The following is a 15,770-nucleotide window of genomic DNA, read 5'->3' as shown; positions in this document are numbered from 1 at the left end:
GACCTGGGAACCTGAGCGTCAATTACTTCCGCACACGCGCAGTGGGTCGCCAGCCGGTATTCGGAATCTTCCAACCTGCTCCGAATGAAGTGAGAGCGCGGCATTCGCCGGAGTCTCTAGGAGAGCTCTGTAACCTGATCTCTTAGAAGCAAAGCTGGGAGCTTGGCGGTGAAAGGCTGGTAGGTATGACTCTGTGGAACCTGGGGACGTAAGGGACGGGCGGGACCAGTTTATTGGCTTACCCAGCAGAAGATAATACTTCACAGCCCTTACGTGCGGTGATTTGGTTTTTGGGTATGTGAGTCCTGTCCGATTCTGGAGTAGTTCAGAGAGAGCAAGAGAAGGGTCTGACTACCGCTCAGTGGGTTCCCAGATTCCGGGTGGGGCTGGGGCAGGCTCGGTTTGCACTGCTGCTCTTGTAGGAGATCACGGTGTAGGGGTATGTGCATCAGCTGTACCTTTCCTGGTTACAAGAACACCATTGGACCTACCAGAGCCTGCGAAAGGTAATATTAAACCATTCAAAGGGATCTAGGAAGAAAGCGTTTCTAGAGAAACTGCTATGTTCTCTTTTTAGTGTATTTTCACAACAATAATCTGAAGTAAGTATTCTCTCCATTTTGCATGTGAATTAACTGAAGCTGAGAGGGGGTATGTTATTTGCTTTAGACTGACAGTTTAGAAAGTGGAAGAGCTGAGATTCAAACCCAGATGAGTTTTCACCAAATTTTCTTCCTTCTCTTTCTCCTCCTCCTCCTCTGAGTATAGTTGACACACAGTGTTACATTAGTTTCCGTTGTACAGCTGAGTGATTTGACATGCCGATTTCACCACAAGTGTGGTTACCATTTGTACCCCTTATATGACAATGACAGTATCATTGACTGTATTCCTTATGCTGTGTCCCAAATTTTATTCTTTTTTTTTTTGCAAGATAGCATCCTGTGAAAAAAACAAAGAGTTGAATTTATTCTCCTTTTGAAATATTTGAGCAGTGACTGCTGAGTAAATTTCGATTTGTAGTCTTTTTTTTTTTTTTTTTTAAGGGTCTCTGTTGAAACTGCAGATCTTCCAGGGAAGTCTGTAAATAAAGCTGTGAGTCCTCTTTGCATATTTTAGCCTTTCTATGGCCCCAGCTTTGCTGGTTGGAATTTTTAAAAACCGATACTGGGCTCATAGGAGATGGCGAATTTCCAGAGAGAGAGAGAGAGAGAGAGAGAGAGGGGGGCTGATTTAGACTTTAAACTGAAGGGTGCTCCAGCTTAAAAAAAAAAAAAAAAATTCCTGGGTCCAACCTTCTCAAGAAAACCCAACTTAGTTTGAGTTCTCTTATCCCAGTTTCAGAGCAGATATTCAAGAGAATTTTAGAGACCAGGCTTTTAGTTAGTCTTTTAATTCATTTAAATTTTCTTGGGATAAATTTTGGGAGAAAAAAATGTCACTGATTCAAAGATTAACAACTTGCTGTTAGATCAGCAGGACAGAAATGTACAACATACTTGTCTAACCTTCATATATTCATAACAGAACCACCAGGAGAGTTTGGTGCTTATAAAATATGGATTTTTCTGACATCTAGAATCATTCTCCCACTGGGTGACATTTACTGAAGCTGGAATGTGAGTCCTTCTGTTCTGATAGTGCTCTTTTCTTTTCTACATTGCTTCTTGGTTTTTTATATCTTTCTATTCTTCTTTTCCCATTTTTACATTCATTCAGATCTCTGTGTAAGAGCTGCAGAAAATGATCAACTTCCAGGTAAGGTATCCATTTATTCAGTCACTTAAATCTCTCGAAAATCCATATAAAAAGGAAATGTATAGACAGGGAAAATGTGGATTGAATAGATCAAGTCCAAAAAAATTTAGAAAATTGGTAAGTTGATATCCCGTATTTGGAATAAATTTGAGCTAAAAACCAAATTTTGCACGTAGTTGGAATAAATTTGAGCTGCATATGTGTACCCAGTCCTTATAGCAATCATAGAAAATGGCTGGCCAGCCAGTTAAAGTATTGGTATTATCTGTGAGGATGAAGCAAAATAATTCCTCAGGTAAGTAAAGATATTCCTGATTCAATTCTCTGAAAAAAAAATACTGTAATGGATTTTCATAGAGATAATGTTAGAAATAACATTCACACCAACAACCCTGTGATAAATGTAATATCACATTTCCTGTGACTTTCTTAGGGTGTTTCCCATAGTAAGTAGAGAACATAGTGCCAGTAAGCAGCACTGTATGAACTCAATTTGTAAGTTCAGGTACATAGCCTTTCTAATATTCTTCTGTAACCATAAGTAAACCTTGTACCCTTTTCCAGAGTCTCCTGGTACTCCTGAGCATTTTCTCTTCCATGTGAATTTTAGCATCAACTTGTCAGACTCTATAAAGGAGTATATAAGGTGTTTTAATTGTGATTGCAGTATACTTTTACACTGATTTGTATAGAATTCCTAACTTCAATAATGTATTCTGTGTTCAATTTTTCTTATTGAACACAGAATACATATTCTTCTTTACATTTTTTAAAAGATTTTATTTATTTATTTGACAGAGAGAGATCACAAATAGGCAGAGCAGCAGGCAGAGAGAGAAGGGGAAGCAGGCTCCCTACTGAGCAGAGAGCCGGATGTGGGGCTCTATCCCAGGACCCTGAGATCATGACCTGAGCTAAAGGCAGAGGCTTAACCCACTGAGCCACCCAGGCGCCCCCCCTTCTTTACATTTTTATAGGTTTATTATTTTAATTCTTGTACATTCTTTGTAATGTTTATTCTTACATATGGTTTAGGTTGCTCTTGAGAATGGGATGGATCTTTTTTCATTATATTTTCTAATTGGCTATTTTGGTGTTTGGGAAATGGGCATTTATCTATTTGACTTTATGTCAACTTACAGGACTCTTATTAAGTACAAGAATTTTTTAGTTGGTTTTTAGATTTTTTAAGTAGACAGTCATATTCTCTTCAAATGGCGTTTTATGCCTTACTGATCAATATGTATGTCTTAAATTTTTTTCTTGTCTTATTGCAATGGACAGGACTGCTAGGAACTATAATTTTCAATGTAATTACTAGCCAGTATCTTTTTTGTTCCAATTTTAATGGGATGGTTCCAGGGTTTCATTGTTTCCTCTTGTATTTTAGTAGATAGTGGGTTTTTTTTTTTTGTTTTTGTTTTTGTTGTTGTTGTTGTTGTTTTTAATCAAGTTAAAGACTTTTAGCTTGTTAAAATAAAAAAAATTTTAGCTTGTTAAAATTTCACAAGTTGGAAACTTTTCCCCTTATGTGTTTTTAAAAATACCTGTTGATAAAATAATATATTTTGTCATCTTTAGTACCGCAATTTAGAGAATTTCTAATACACTTTTTAATACCGAACTATCTATGCATTCATAGGACAAACCCTAGCTAGTCTCCTAACTTTTTAAAGGGCCAGATAGAAATATTTTAGCCTTAGAAACCATACAGACTCTGTGTAACTACTCAACTCTGCAGCTGAAGTAAATGAATGGGTGTAAATGTTCCAGTAACATTGTATTTACAAAACAGCTGGCCAATGTAAGGGTTGTAGTTTGCTGACCCCTGTTCTATATGGTCTTAACTATCTCTTTGTAATACGCGTGTAGCTACATGCTTTTTAAATTTCAGCTTAAGTTAGTTAACCATGATTTTGGCCTTACAGTTGAGAGGATATATTTTATCATGTAAAAAAGAGTCCTTATTTTCTATTTAATTATGGTCATGTGAGTCTGACATGTTAACCTTCTAACCTATATTTTTACTTTGTTGTGTCTAATATATTGTAAGATCTCTGAGACCAGTAATACCTTTAGTCTTTAGTCTTTTTTGTATTAATACTACAGTGTCTGGTAGGTCCTTATTAAACATTTTATGAGTGAGTGAGTGAGTGAAGGACATATTAGCAGTATCTTAAATAATTTTATTGAGACATAATTCAGGTATTACAGATTGACCCATTTAAAATATATACAACTCAGTGGTCTTCAGTCTACTCACTGAAACCGTCTCCATTATCTAACTTTAGAATATTTTCATTACCTTAAAAGAAACCCCATATTAGCAGTCATTCCCCATTCCTCTCATCTCCCAGCCCTAATTTGTTTTCTGTTTCTATGGATTTGCCTTATCTGAATATTTAATGTAGCTAAGACAATACAGTGTGTGATTTTCTTTGACTAGCTTCTTTCACCTTTTTCAAGGGTCATCAATATTATATGTATGCCAAAAAATATTGCATTATATGGATATACCTCATTTTGTTTATCCATCTATTCATCAGCTAATGGGTACTTATTGTTTTCATTCTTGGATGAATACTTCTTGTGAAGATTTGTGTATAAGTTTTTATGTAGGCATATATTTTTGGTTTTCTTGGGTATATACTTAGGAGGAATTGCTGGGTCATATGGTACATTTCAAGGAACTGTAAAACTGTTTTCCATAGTTGTTGCATCATTTTACAACCCCAGTAGCAATATATGAGAGTTCCAGTTTTTCCACATCTTTGTCACTGTCTATCTTTGATTTTAACCATCCTAATGGGTGCGAAGTGATATCTTATTTAGTTTTTATTTGTATTTACTAATGCTGTTGATCATCTTTTTGTGGCTTGTGGACCATGTGTGTCTTTGGAGAAAGCCTCTCCAAATTCTTTGTCCATTTTTAAGTTGGGTTGTAAGAGTTCTTTTTATATTCTCGATACAAGTTTCTTATCAAGGTGTATGATTTGCACGTATTTTATCCCAGTCTGTGGGTTGTCTTTCATTTTCTTTTTTTAAAGATTTTATTTATTTATTTGACTGAGAAAGACACAGCGAGAGAGGGAACGCAAGCAGGGGGGGGCAGGCTTCCTGCCAAGCAGGGAGCCCAAAGTGGGACTTGATCCCAGGACCCCAGGACCCCAGGACCATGACCTGAACTGAAGGCAGACACTTAATGACTGAACCACCCAGGCACCCCATCTTTCATTTTCTTGATGGTGTCCTTTGAAGCATGGAATTTAAATTTTGATGATTTCCATTTTATCTATTTTTTTTTCTTTGGTCACTTATACTTCCTGTCATATCTAAGAAACCACTGCCTAATCGAAGGTCAGGAAGATTTACTTCTATGTATTCTAAGAATTTTATAGTTTTAGCTCTTGCATTTAGGTCTCTGATCCATTTTTAGTTGATTTTCCCATATGATATAAGGTGTTTGTGTGGGTGTGAAGGGAGTCCAGCTCATTTTTTTGCACGTGGATGTTTAGCTGTCACACCACCATTTGTTAAAAAGACTATTCTTTACCCGATTGAACTGTCCTGACACTAGTGAATATTTTTAATGTGATTTTTGTTTCTATCACAAAATATAATTCTGAGTCAAGCATACCATAGTTATATTTTCTGAAAACTCAACAATGAATATGATATGATCATAAGAGGCTGCCTTGATTCTCTTGAAAGTCCCCAAATGATGCACACTTTAGTTTGAAGATGAATGTGCTGTTACAGGGATCAATGACATTCCAGGATGTGGCTGTGGACTTCACCCCAGAGGAGTGGCAGCTGCTTGACTGTGATCAGAGAACCTTGTATTGGGATGTGATGTTGGAGAACTTTAGAAACCTCATCTCAGTGGGTAAGGACAGTGGGTGGTGACTCCTCAGTGGAACTAAGAATATACTCCTAGTGCCCTTCCTCTAGGACTGGTGGAAGCTGTGGACGTTCTGAAGCATTCCTAAGTCTGGCCCTGAACATTAGCGGTCACAGATTCTTCATCCCCTTTGAGATGATGCATAAACAGATAGAGTGTTTATGCTTCTGGCTCCCAGGTGGAGGAGAAGGGTCTTTTCTGTTCTAAAGCCTGTCTGTCATCCTTTCCAGGCCCTGAGACTGAAGGAGGCAGCCTGAATTGTGAGGTAGTCATTTGTCTCTAGCACTTTGTCTCCAGTTCTGTGTTGTTTTCCATGAACAGGGGGCCCCGGTACCAAAACAAAAGGCATCTTCAAGGCAGAGCAAGGACAAGAAGCATGGCTGGGGGAGGGAGAGAACCCACGCTTGTGCTGTCCAGGTGAGTGAAAGAAAACCAGGCAGATGGAAGTCTTTGGAGTTGAGATTCAGTTCAGTGAGGGACAGGTAGTTTGGAAGCAGCTCTTAGAGGAAGGCCTTCTTAAAAGCCACACAACTTTGGGGCCCCTTGACATAACATCGTCAGATCCGCAGATGACACCTTGACCCCCCATGCTCACTGAGCTGCTCTTTCTCTTTGCTCAGCTTTTGTCTAGAGGGAGGTCCCTCTCCTCTCTGCCCTGTCCCCCTGCACTGCCTGTTCCATGGAGGCCCTTGCTTTGTGCTCTTAATTCCCAAAATCTTCATTCTTTTATCGTCAGCATGGGCACATATCTTTTCCATATATCTAGTTCTTACAAGGTAGTCAGATCGTGTGGATTTAAAGTCTTACTCCATCAATCACTGTCTAACCTAATTATTTTGTAGCACAACTTTATTTATAAAACAGATACAATATTAATCCTCACTTCAAGTTTCTTTTAAAGATCATATGAGTTAATCCACATAAAATCTTACAAATAGTTGACACAGAGTATGTGTTCAGTATAATTGGTTGATTTATTTCAAAACTTTTAGTAACATTATGCTCTTTCTAATCATTTCCCCTTTTCAAAAAAACCTCTCCCTTTTCTTGTAGCATATACCCACCTGTGCATCCCACCTTGCTCATTTGCAGTCTCACTGCTCACTGGCAGTAGTAACCTTGTAGGGCAGCCCTCTGCTTCACTTGGTAATACTGATATCGTTTGGAAGTTCCCCAGCTTCCTTTGAGCTGGCTCCTCACTAATCTGTCCTCACCCTCACTTACTGCTTCTCCACCATTGCTGCTTGCCTTCCTGTCCATCTTCAGAACTTCTCTCATGGCAACTCCTTCAGAAACCGCATCCCTCTGAAGAACTAATTTGATTTTCTTTGTCCTATCTGTGGCATCTGTGTGTCTCCCAACTCCCCATTCCCATTTTCCCAACTCCTTGTTCCCATTTTCCCAATCCCCGTTCTCCAGCTCCCCATTTTTCCCACCTGGCCTCCATCTCTGTTTTCTCATAGTAACCACTATGTCATATTCTTTAGCCTTCACCTTTCTGTTTACATTGTAATAAAGGATAATGGCTGGCCTGCTGCTTGGCCATCTCCACATCACTGTGGTAAGCAACTTAGCTTTTTTCTCTCAAGAGTGTCTCCTTAAATACTATTATGACTTATTACCTGTGATTTCAATTATTAGTTCATTCAAGGCTGATTTAAAATAAAATTTTCTTTTTTCACAGAGCCCATAAAAGACTTTAAATGATTGAGACACCAATTAAGTGTATTTTTAGATCCCCTAGGACCCCAAATTCAAATGACATAGCAAATAACCTAATGAACCAAGTGAATTTGAACTCCCAATACTGTGTCTAGGCTGTTCATGATTCTATATTGCCAATTTCATCCTATTTTCTGGTTTATCTTAGATGTTCCTGCAAGATGTATCCAAATCATTACATTTTCCTTGTCACTCTCCGGACAGATAAACACAGATTATTTCTTCATAACTTGTACAGTGATATTTAAAAAGCTTTTAAGGCCCTCTTTAATGTGATCCCATTTTATTTGCCCAGCATGGTCCATCTTTTCCCTATGCCATGACAGTTGGGCTCTTTAGTGAACTTTGTACATGATTTTCTTCTGTGCCTCAGTTCTTTGGAAGCTGATGTGCTCTGCCTAACTAAGCCCAGCATGCCAGTAAGTCTGAATTCATTTCTTCTCCTCTTTCATGGGAACTCCAGCCTAGTTGCTCTCTACCTTCTTGGAACCTCCATCCTAGCTCTCTTATGACTCTACCGTGAAAACTTGACATATATTCTTTTAGTTTTGTTTTTTTTTTTAACCCTATGGCTTATAAAGCATATTTTCTTATGATAATGCCCTGAAGAAAAAGTCCTGTACCATTTTTTATTGTTCTACCATTGCTGAGCACACAACGGATATTTAATGAACATTTTGTTAATTCACTGTTGTAAAGTCAGGCATTGCGAGCGGTGTTTCTTATTCTTTCAGTGAGGCTTTTTTATGTTTCCTGAGAAATATTCAAAGAAAGCAAAAAACAAAAACAAAAAACAACCCATTGCCATTTTTTTCAGTGTGTAAAAGGCAAAACAACCATATAAAACATTTTAAAGTTTAGGAGTGTGGAATATTTGTTCAGTGCACAGTAACATTGCTGTTCTAGTTAATTGTCAGAATGACTGGTATTGGGGAGCAGTGGTGACTATCTTGGAAATACAGAGAAAATGGAGCTTAAAGTTAAAAGTATATGAAGATTAGAGGAGTCTTTTATTGAGATCATGGAACAATGGTTCTTCCCTAAAGAATATCTAAGGACTAGATAGGATGAGGTAGGGGATGTTAAGGTGGGGAAAGGGACATGAGCAAACTATTGTAGTTATTTAGAGTCTAGAATTCTTAGAACAGAAGGTATTTGTTTAGGATGAGAAGAATGCATGCTTCGATACCATGAGCGAATTCATTATAATGTATAGTTTTGTTCACCAGGCTGAGTGCTTTGCATTTTTCAGTTGGTTACTGCTAGTTGAGGTAACACAGGATACTGCTTCCCATTAGTTGAAGTAGAAAGGAAAAAAGACAGAAACTCTAATCCCTATAAAGAGATGTGTACTAATGGCTATAGCCCAGTACTCGGGGCAGCTCCACAGAGAAGAATGAGGCATGAAGGAAGAATTTGGGGTGTGGTACTAACATTCCACAAGGAGGGAACCGTAGGAGTGGCAATATAGCCCCTTTTCCTGAGTTTTCTTTCTTTCTTTCTTTTAATTTAAGCAATCTCTGTACCCAGTGTGGGGCTTGAGCTCACGACCTCAAGATCAAGAGCCTCATGCTCCTCTGAGCCAGCAGGTGCCCCCTTTTTAATGGAGAAATGGATTGGAGATTTTAGGGTTTTGAGGATAGGAATGAAAAAAAAATGTGACTTCAGGATAAAAAAAGGGACTTCACCAGCTTTCTGGGGATTAAGTTTTTAGGTAGATTGAAAGAAAATGTAAAAACAGTACTTGTCAAATACAAATATAACAAATGGTCATATATAGGGCTTCGCCCTAACAAAAAAAGAAATGCAGCCAGAATAAAAGCAATATTAAATGGGCAGAATCTGTGGCTCGGCTTACAAGATCATGGGAGAATATATCCCAGCTGTGGTAGCTGCAGGCCCGTCTCACCTGTGATCTGGATGAAGTTAGAGGACTGGACACATAAGAATGTTCCTGAAGGCAACTGCCATTGTGCCAGATGATGAAGAGGAAAAAGAGGTGTGAATGAGGGAAATGGGGAGCCCTTCCACCAGGGCAACCTAGGACTGGAGTAGTGGGGACTCTAGACCTGCCATCTCCAGATCTAGTTTTTCGTCTGATATCTTCCCTTAGCTCCCTAGTGTCTTGTTCCTTGGGTCACCTCATCCACTGGTCATATCTCCTCAGTGGGCTGTCTTCATGTGAGGTAACCATGCCTCGATGTCTGTACCCTGTTCAATGTAATTTGTGCCTATTTCACGGTCTTTTCATAGGTCCCAAGTTAAGCCATCTGTTCTCTTTAATGTCATTCATCTGCTCCCATTTCCTCTTCAGCAGTTTTATTCTTAAAGCTCAGAAGCAAAGCAAATATAGGATTTGTTTCAGAATTAGATACTGGATTTGAAATAATGTTTCTTTCTATAACTGGCATGGAAAAAATTAAATAGACATGCTTTCTTGTACTCTTTTTTAGAAGCTGATTGCCTACTTGTTGATGAATCAGAGAAGCACCAGGAAAGCAAAGACAATTTTTTGAATTCAGTTTTGTTCACATTCAATAAAATTCTGACTATGGACAGACTCCATGGTTATAACATGAGCACAAGTCTTAATCCTACAAGAAAAAAATCATATAAATGTAAATTATATGGGAAGAGTTTGCAACCTACTTTAGACTTACTTAGTTACGATAGATGTTATACTGGAAAAAACTCATATGAATGCACTGAATGTGGGAAAGCCTTCAAAAAGAAATTTCATTTCATTAGACATGAAAAAAATCATACAAGAAAAAAACCTTTTGAATGCAGTGACTGTGGGAAAGCCTATAGCAGGAAGGCGCACCTTGCAACTCATCAGAAAATCCATAACGGAGAGAGACCCTTTGTGTGCAATGACTGTGGGAAAGCATTTATGCATAAAGCACAACTGGTGGTCCATCAGCGACTCCACACGGGAGAGAAACCTTACGAATGCCATCAGTGTGGGAAGTCATTCACTTGGAACTCCTCCTTCACCCAGCATGTGAAATCGCATACACTTGAGAACTCATTTGAATGTAAGGAATGTGGGAAAACCTTCAGGTATAGCTCATCCCTTTATAAACATTCTCGATTTCATACAGGAGAGAAACCCTACCAATGTATTGTATGTGGCAAAGCCTTTGGTAACACATCTGTGCTTGTTACACATCAGAGAATTCATACAGGAGAGAAACCATATGGGTGCATCGAATGTGGCAAAGCCTTCATCAAGAAGTCACATCTGCTTAGACATCAGATAACTCATACAGGAGAGAAGCCCTATGAATGTAACAGATGTGGGAAAGCCTTTTCCCAGAAGTCAAATCTTATCGTACATCAGAAAATTCATACATAATATTCATGTTGAATACGACAAAGCCTTAAATATTAGATAACTATCTTATTAAAACAGAATTCATGGGGAGAAATCCACCAATTTGAATGGATTTGGAAGAGTAGATTCCCACAAAAAAGAATCAGTGCCATCATGTTTTGGAAGTGATAATAAAATTTTTACAGAAAAAGGTCACAGAAAACATTTATAAATAACAGCGCTTAGAAAGAAAGCATAAATTAGTCAAGGAATCAGTGAAAATTATACTTATTATCTCTGATTTTTATTTTTATAATATTATAGAATTACACAAGTGTGAGTATAAAATGTTTATTACATTAAATTATATCAAGAGTGAGATACCTATCATTTTTCCTTCCAATCCTAACAACATGCAAGTGAAAAAAATGTGGTTTAATATGAAATATGCATTTCAGTAATACTTTTATCCATTTGCTGGCACTTTTAATGGGCAAGGCAGTGTTATTGATCTGTCTCCTTTTTAGTTATAAAACTTGTTACGGAGATGTTTTCCTATGTGTGTAAACAGCAAAACAACCAATTTAAGGTTGCGAGGGAAAAGCAGTTGTATTCTGTATTACGATAACTATTCAGTTGGGGAGATTAAGTCTTTAAATAAGTTTGTAAATAAAACATTTGCACTTCAAATATTCCTGTTCTTTTTCATTGGTGCATCTACATAAGATTGTGACTGTGTCCACAGGGGCACCATCTCTATTGGATTTTAATAAGTAGGGTGTCCTGATACTTTGCAGCTTTTGGGGAGTGAGTTTTTGGGTCCATATTTGTTTTCTTGTAAGAAATTGATACAGGTTTAGCTCTTAGGGGTGCCTGGAATTGTGCCTGTGACAGCACAGGGAGCATTAGTCAAGTTGAAAAGAGCAAGTTTCTCTGCTTAGGGACTTCACTCTGGAATGTGACATTATGTAAGTTACACATATTCCCTTAAAAGGGTGAGTTTTTATTGCTAGAGTTTTTATTTAGGCTAGAGTTTTTTTTGTTTTGTTTTGTTTTTTTTGCTGTCCACAGTGTTCCTTGTCAAAAACCTTTATGCCTTCTTGAGCGGTGACAAAACAACCTGGACCTGAATTTGGAAATCAAGCCTTTTCAAGTTTAAGCTGATTTACAACTCTGCATTGTTTTTCTTCCATTAGCCATTTTTGAAGAGCATATTGTGTATTGACTATAAGTGAATGATAGTACAAGATAGAACAAGCATATTAGAATTTAAGGAACTGAATTATATATTGTCTACTGACAAAAGTCCTTTGCTTCACCAAACTTTAGTCAGGGTCCCAAACCTTCTCCTAGGCCTTCTCTTCTGTTTTCTTATAAAATCTAGGTTTAGCAAGAATCTCACTAAATCATTTTAACCAGAATTTCCTACCCTCGATATCTGATCTGGTTCTTCACCCTCTACAGTCCATCAGGTGAGGTCTGATCACCCTGGCCTTTCTTCAGCAAGACTCCTGTTAGGTCAAGGGGCTGCCTTCCGCTCCAGCCACAATCTCAGGGTCCTGCGATTGAGCCCCACATTGGGCTCTGTGCTCAGCAGGGAGTCTGCTTCTCCCTCTCCCTCTGTCCCTTTCCCTGCTCTTGCTCACACACGAATGCACTCCCTCCTTCTCCTTCCTCACACATGCATGTTCACTCTCAAATAAATAAATACCTTTTAAAAATAAAGGACTCCTTTTAGGTCGATTTAGCCAGAACCCTCCTTACCTCTGGTGTTTTCTCTTAGTAATTTTCCATCAATTGACCATTCCTCCCCTCCCCACTCCTTTGCTATAAATTCCCACTTGCCATGCTGTATTCACAGTTGAGCCCAATCTCCCTACCCGACTAAAATCCCATTACAGTGGTCCATATACCTATTGTGATGGTCCCAAATAAAGCCCACCTTGCCATCTTTAACAAGTGTCCCTGAATATCTTCTTCAACACTCCCCAAATATTTCAGGAGGCTACATGGTGGTTTCACTCTTGCAGTTCCAAAAATTTCTGGAACCTCATTCTTTCAGAATTGTCCTCAAAAATCAGTTTGACAGCCATGCAGGAAATTCTTTAGGTATTTAATCACAGGACTTGCCAGCTCAACTGTTTTCTCATTTCCTACATGAAATCCTCATTTTGCCCTACTTAGTTCTGCCATTCCATCTTATCTCCCTTTCCCAAGCCTGTGCCTTTCTCATCTGAGAAACCCCAAACTACTTAAAGCTACAGGAAGAGAGGAAGTAGGGGTTTCTTTGCCAGCATTATGTGAGGCCCCTTAAAAGAGCTGATGTGTAGGTCAAGGTGGCAAGAAGTGTGCAATGGTCTGCTCTGGAAATAAGGGAATAAAACAAAGGAGTTTTGATTGTAATGTATCAGGGCGCATGTAATCTGAGTTTCATGAATTATTTTGCTCCCTCCTGTAAGTGGAAGTAGGAATATGAGTAGAAGATAAAATTATTTCCAGTACTGGGCAAATATAAACTCTTTCCTAGAGAGCTCTTGTTGCTGACCTCATTGTTGGGCTGTACAAGATTCTGGCAAGAAGAAAAACAAAACAATGCTTGGATCTATCCAAACATCTTGGATTCCCAGAACTCCCTAGTCTATTTGTGCTCTGTGGCTGAAACAGAGCATTTAGGTCAGAAATCCCTTAATTTTTCCCACCTCTGAAAGTTTGTCAGACCTAGATTTTTTTTTGAACTCTATAAAAAAATTGTTCAAAAATGCCTTCTCTCTCCTTTATTTATACATGGATGGTGAATTGGCATTTCTCCACCCCCCACCGCCATGAAACTGTTCATTTTTCTGATTATATCATATATGTTAATTTTAACAATAAAATACAAAAACTGTAATGAAAACAAGAAAACAAAAAGTGGAAAAGGGAAGTTTGAGTTTGGGAGTCCTCATGTTCTAGAAAAAGGGAGAATGTTTAGGCCTTCTAAGATGTAAAAGACTTTAAGGGTAACTAGAAAGCATAGAAATAGAATGTATCTGAAGAGAGGAATAATGAAAACTTAATAAATCCAACAGTGATCAGGAAACATGAATGGTGCAGAAAAAAGGTAAAGAGAAAGTAAACAAAAAAGACAAATAAATAATAGCCTATCAATAACATAAACTGCAAATGGGTTAAATTCACCTGTGAAGAATAATTTCCATTATAATTTTTCCAGAAGCACTTTAATCTTTTATTTTTATTTAATTTTGTTTTAAATTTGGAAGGGGAAGGGCAGAGGGAGAGGAAGAATCTTAAGCGGGCTCCATGCCCAGTAAAGAGCCTGATGCAGGGCTGATCTCACAATCCTGAGATCATGAGTTGTGCAGAAATCGAGTGGAATGCTTACCCAACTGAGCCACTCAGGTGCCCCATTATTTTAATAATTTCCTTTGCAAACTAAAAATAACTAATTTCCAGTGAGCTAGAGCATACCACTGGACACTTTTTGCCACCTTGACCCACTCAGTTGCCCTTCACTCGCCATAGCCCTCTACCCACTTCTCATTGTCTTTTTAAAACTTTTTTATATATTTATTTGTCAGAGAGAGACAGAATAAGCCAGGGGAGGGGCGGGGCGGGTAGCGGGAGGCTGAGGGAGTAGCCGGCTCCCCACTGAGCAGGGAGCCCGATGTGGGACTCAATCCCAGGACCCTGCGATCATGACCTGAGCTGAAGACAGATGCTCAACCGACTGAGCCACCCAGGCATCCCTTCCTTCTTATTGTCTTAAATACACTTTGGAGTTTCTCCAGTGAGGGACAGGACCTGGGAGAAGAGTTTCAGCACCAGTACTGTATGCTTTCTGTACCGTGTTCAAAGTTATTTAAATTGCTTCATTTCTTTGCATGTTTGTTACTGATTAAATATGCAGTTAGATTCATTTTCTTCTGTTTGGAATTAATTTTAGGGCTTTGTTTTTTCTTTTTTATTTGCTTTTATTTACTTTAGGTAATGGAAATTTTCAAACACACATAAATAGAGGGAACAGTATAATGAATTCCCATCCATGTACCTGCCTCTTACTTAAACAATCAGCAATTCAAGGCCAGTCTTCTTTTTTTATATTTGTTCCCAGTATCCACTCACTCTCAAATTATTTTTTAAGTGATGGGGCGCCTGGGTGGCTCAGTGGGTTAAGCCGCTGCCTTCGGCTCAGGTCATGATCTCAGGGTGCTGGGATCGAGTCCCGCATCGGGCTCTCTGCTCAGTGGGGAGCCTGCTTCCCTCTGTCTCTCTCTGCCTGCCTCTCCATCTACTTGCAATTTCTCTCTGTCAAATAAATAAATAAATAAAATTTAAAAAAAAAATTATTTTTTAAGTGAATCACAGAAACCAGAATCACTATCTCTAGGGATCAGATAGAGTGTCCAAAGGAAGAGCACCCCCCAGCTGGTGCTGAGATCCAGACCTTGGTGGTAAGACCTCGGCCGTGGCTCACAGAATGGCAGAGAAGTTGCTGTGCCATTGCACCTGCAGAAGCTGCTGGAAATCCACCCCTTGGGGTAGTGGGGAAGCTCTTCATTGGGAGGTGTCTCACTGGGAGCTTAGTAACTCCTGTGGGAAGCCAGGAAAGCTCCTGGTCACCATGCACAGTAGGAGGGGCAACTGTGCAGGAGCTGGAGGCACTCTGCTATGAGATCAACCAAGGGAGTCACAGGGGGAAAGCTGCTGGCCTCATTTACCACTTTCCATTCCCTACCAAGATAAATTGAGAGAGGCTTGGAGTCGGACGCTTAACTGAGCCACCCAGGTGTCCCTCGATAATGTTTTTTTATTTTTTTTAAAGATTTTATTTACTTATTTGACAGACAGAGATCACAAGTAGGCAGAGAAGCAGGCAGAGGAGGAAGCAGGTTCCCTGCTGAGCAGAGAGCCGGATGTGGGACTTGATCCCAGGACCCTGGGATTATGACCTGAGCTGAAGGCAAAGGCTTTAACCCACTGAGCCACTCATGCTCCCCAATAATGTTCTTTTTAAAATAAATCTCTTTCCACTTACAAAATCTTTTCCCTCAGTGAAACCTGAAATTCCCTTCT

At 39.0% G+C, this 15,770-nt stretch overlaps 1 protein-coding gene across 3 annotated transcripts; it reads left to right on the top strand.

Moving 5' to 3' along the window:
- Positions 1-67: 67 nt before the first annotated feature.
- LOC116568063 (zinc finger protein 684) lies at positions 68-11,387 on the top strand. 3 transcript variants are annotated; one of them, XM_032303547.1, is made up of 5 exons: positions 68-179; positions 1,720-1,758; positions 5,518-5,644; positions 5,981-6,076; positions 9,835-11,387. In XM_032303547.1, the coding sequence occupies exons 2-5, from the start codon at positions 1,744-1,746 to the stop codon at positions 10,737-10,739; spliced, it is 1,143 nt and encodes a 380-aa protein (XP_032159438.1). In that variant the 5' UTR covers positions 68-179; positions 1,720-1,743; the 3' UTR covers positions 10,740-11,387. The 3 variants fall into 3 exon arrangements, with proteins under 3 accessions (XP_032159438.1, XP_032159439.1, XP_032159437.1); XM_032303548.1 differs by lacking the exon at positions 68-179 and adding an exon at positions 1,528-1,619; XM_032303546.1 differs by lacking the exons at positions 68-179; positions 1,720-1,758 and having other exon boundaries at positions 5,034-5,644.
- The last annotated feature ends 4,383 nt before the right edge of the window (positions 11,388-15,770 follow it).

This window comes from Mustela erminea, chromosome 10 (genome assembly GCF_009829155.1).
Source record: "Mustela erminea isolate mMusErm1 chromosome 10, mMusErm1.Pri, whole genome shotgun sequence".
Lineage (NCBI taxonomy): Eukaryota > Metazoa > Chordata > Mammalia > Carnivora > Mustelidae > Mustela > Mustela erminea.
This window is presented reverse-complemented; position numbering and strand designations above follow the sequence as displayed.

What these genes read in the sequence shown, in the direction of transcription:
- LOC116568063 (XM_032303546.1), top strand. Translation starts at nt 5,500, where the DNA reads ATGAATGTGCTGTTACAGGGATCAATGACATTCCAGGATGTGGCTGTG. An exon ending in TAGAAACCTCATCTCAGTGG is followed by an intron (nt 5,645 to 5,980) that starts GTAAGGACAGTG and finishes TTCCATGAACAG; the next exon opens with GGGGCCCCGGTACCAAAACA. An exon ending in CCCACGCTTGTGCTGTCCAG is followed by an intron (nt 6,077 to 9,834) that starts GTGAGTGAAAGA and finishes ACTCTTTTTTAG; the next exon opens with AAGCTGATTGCCTACTTGTT.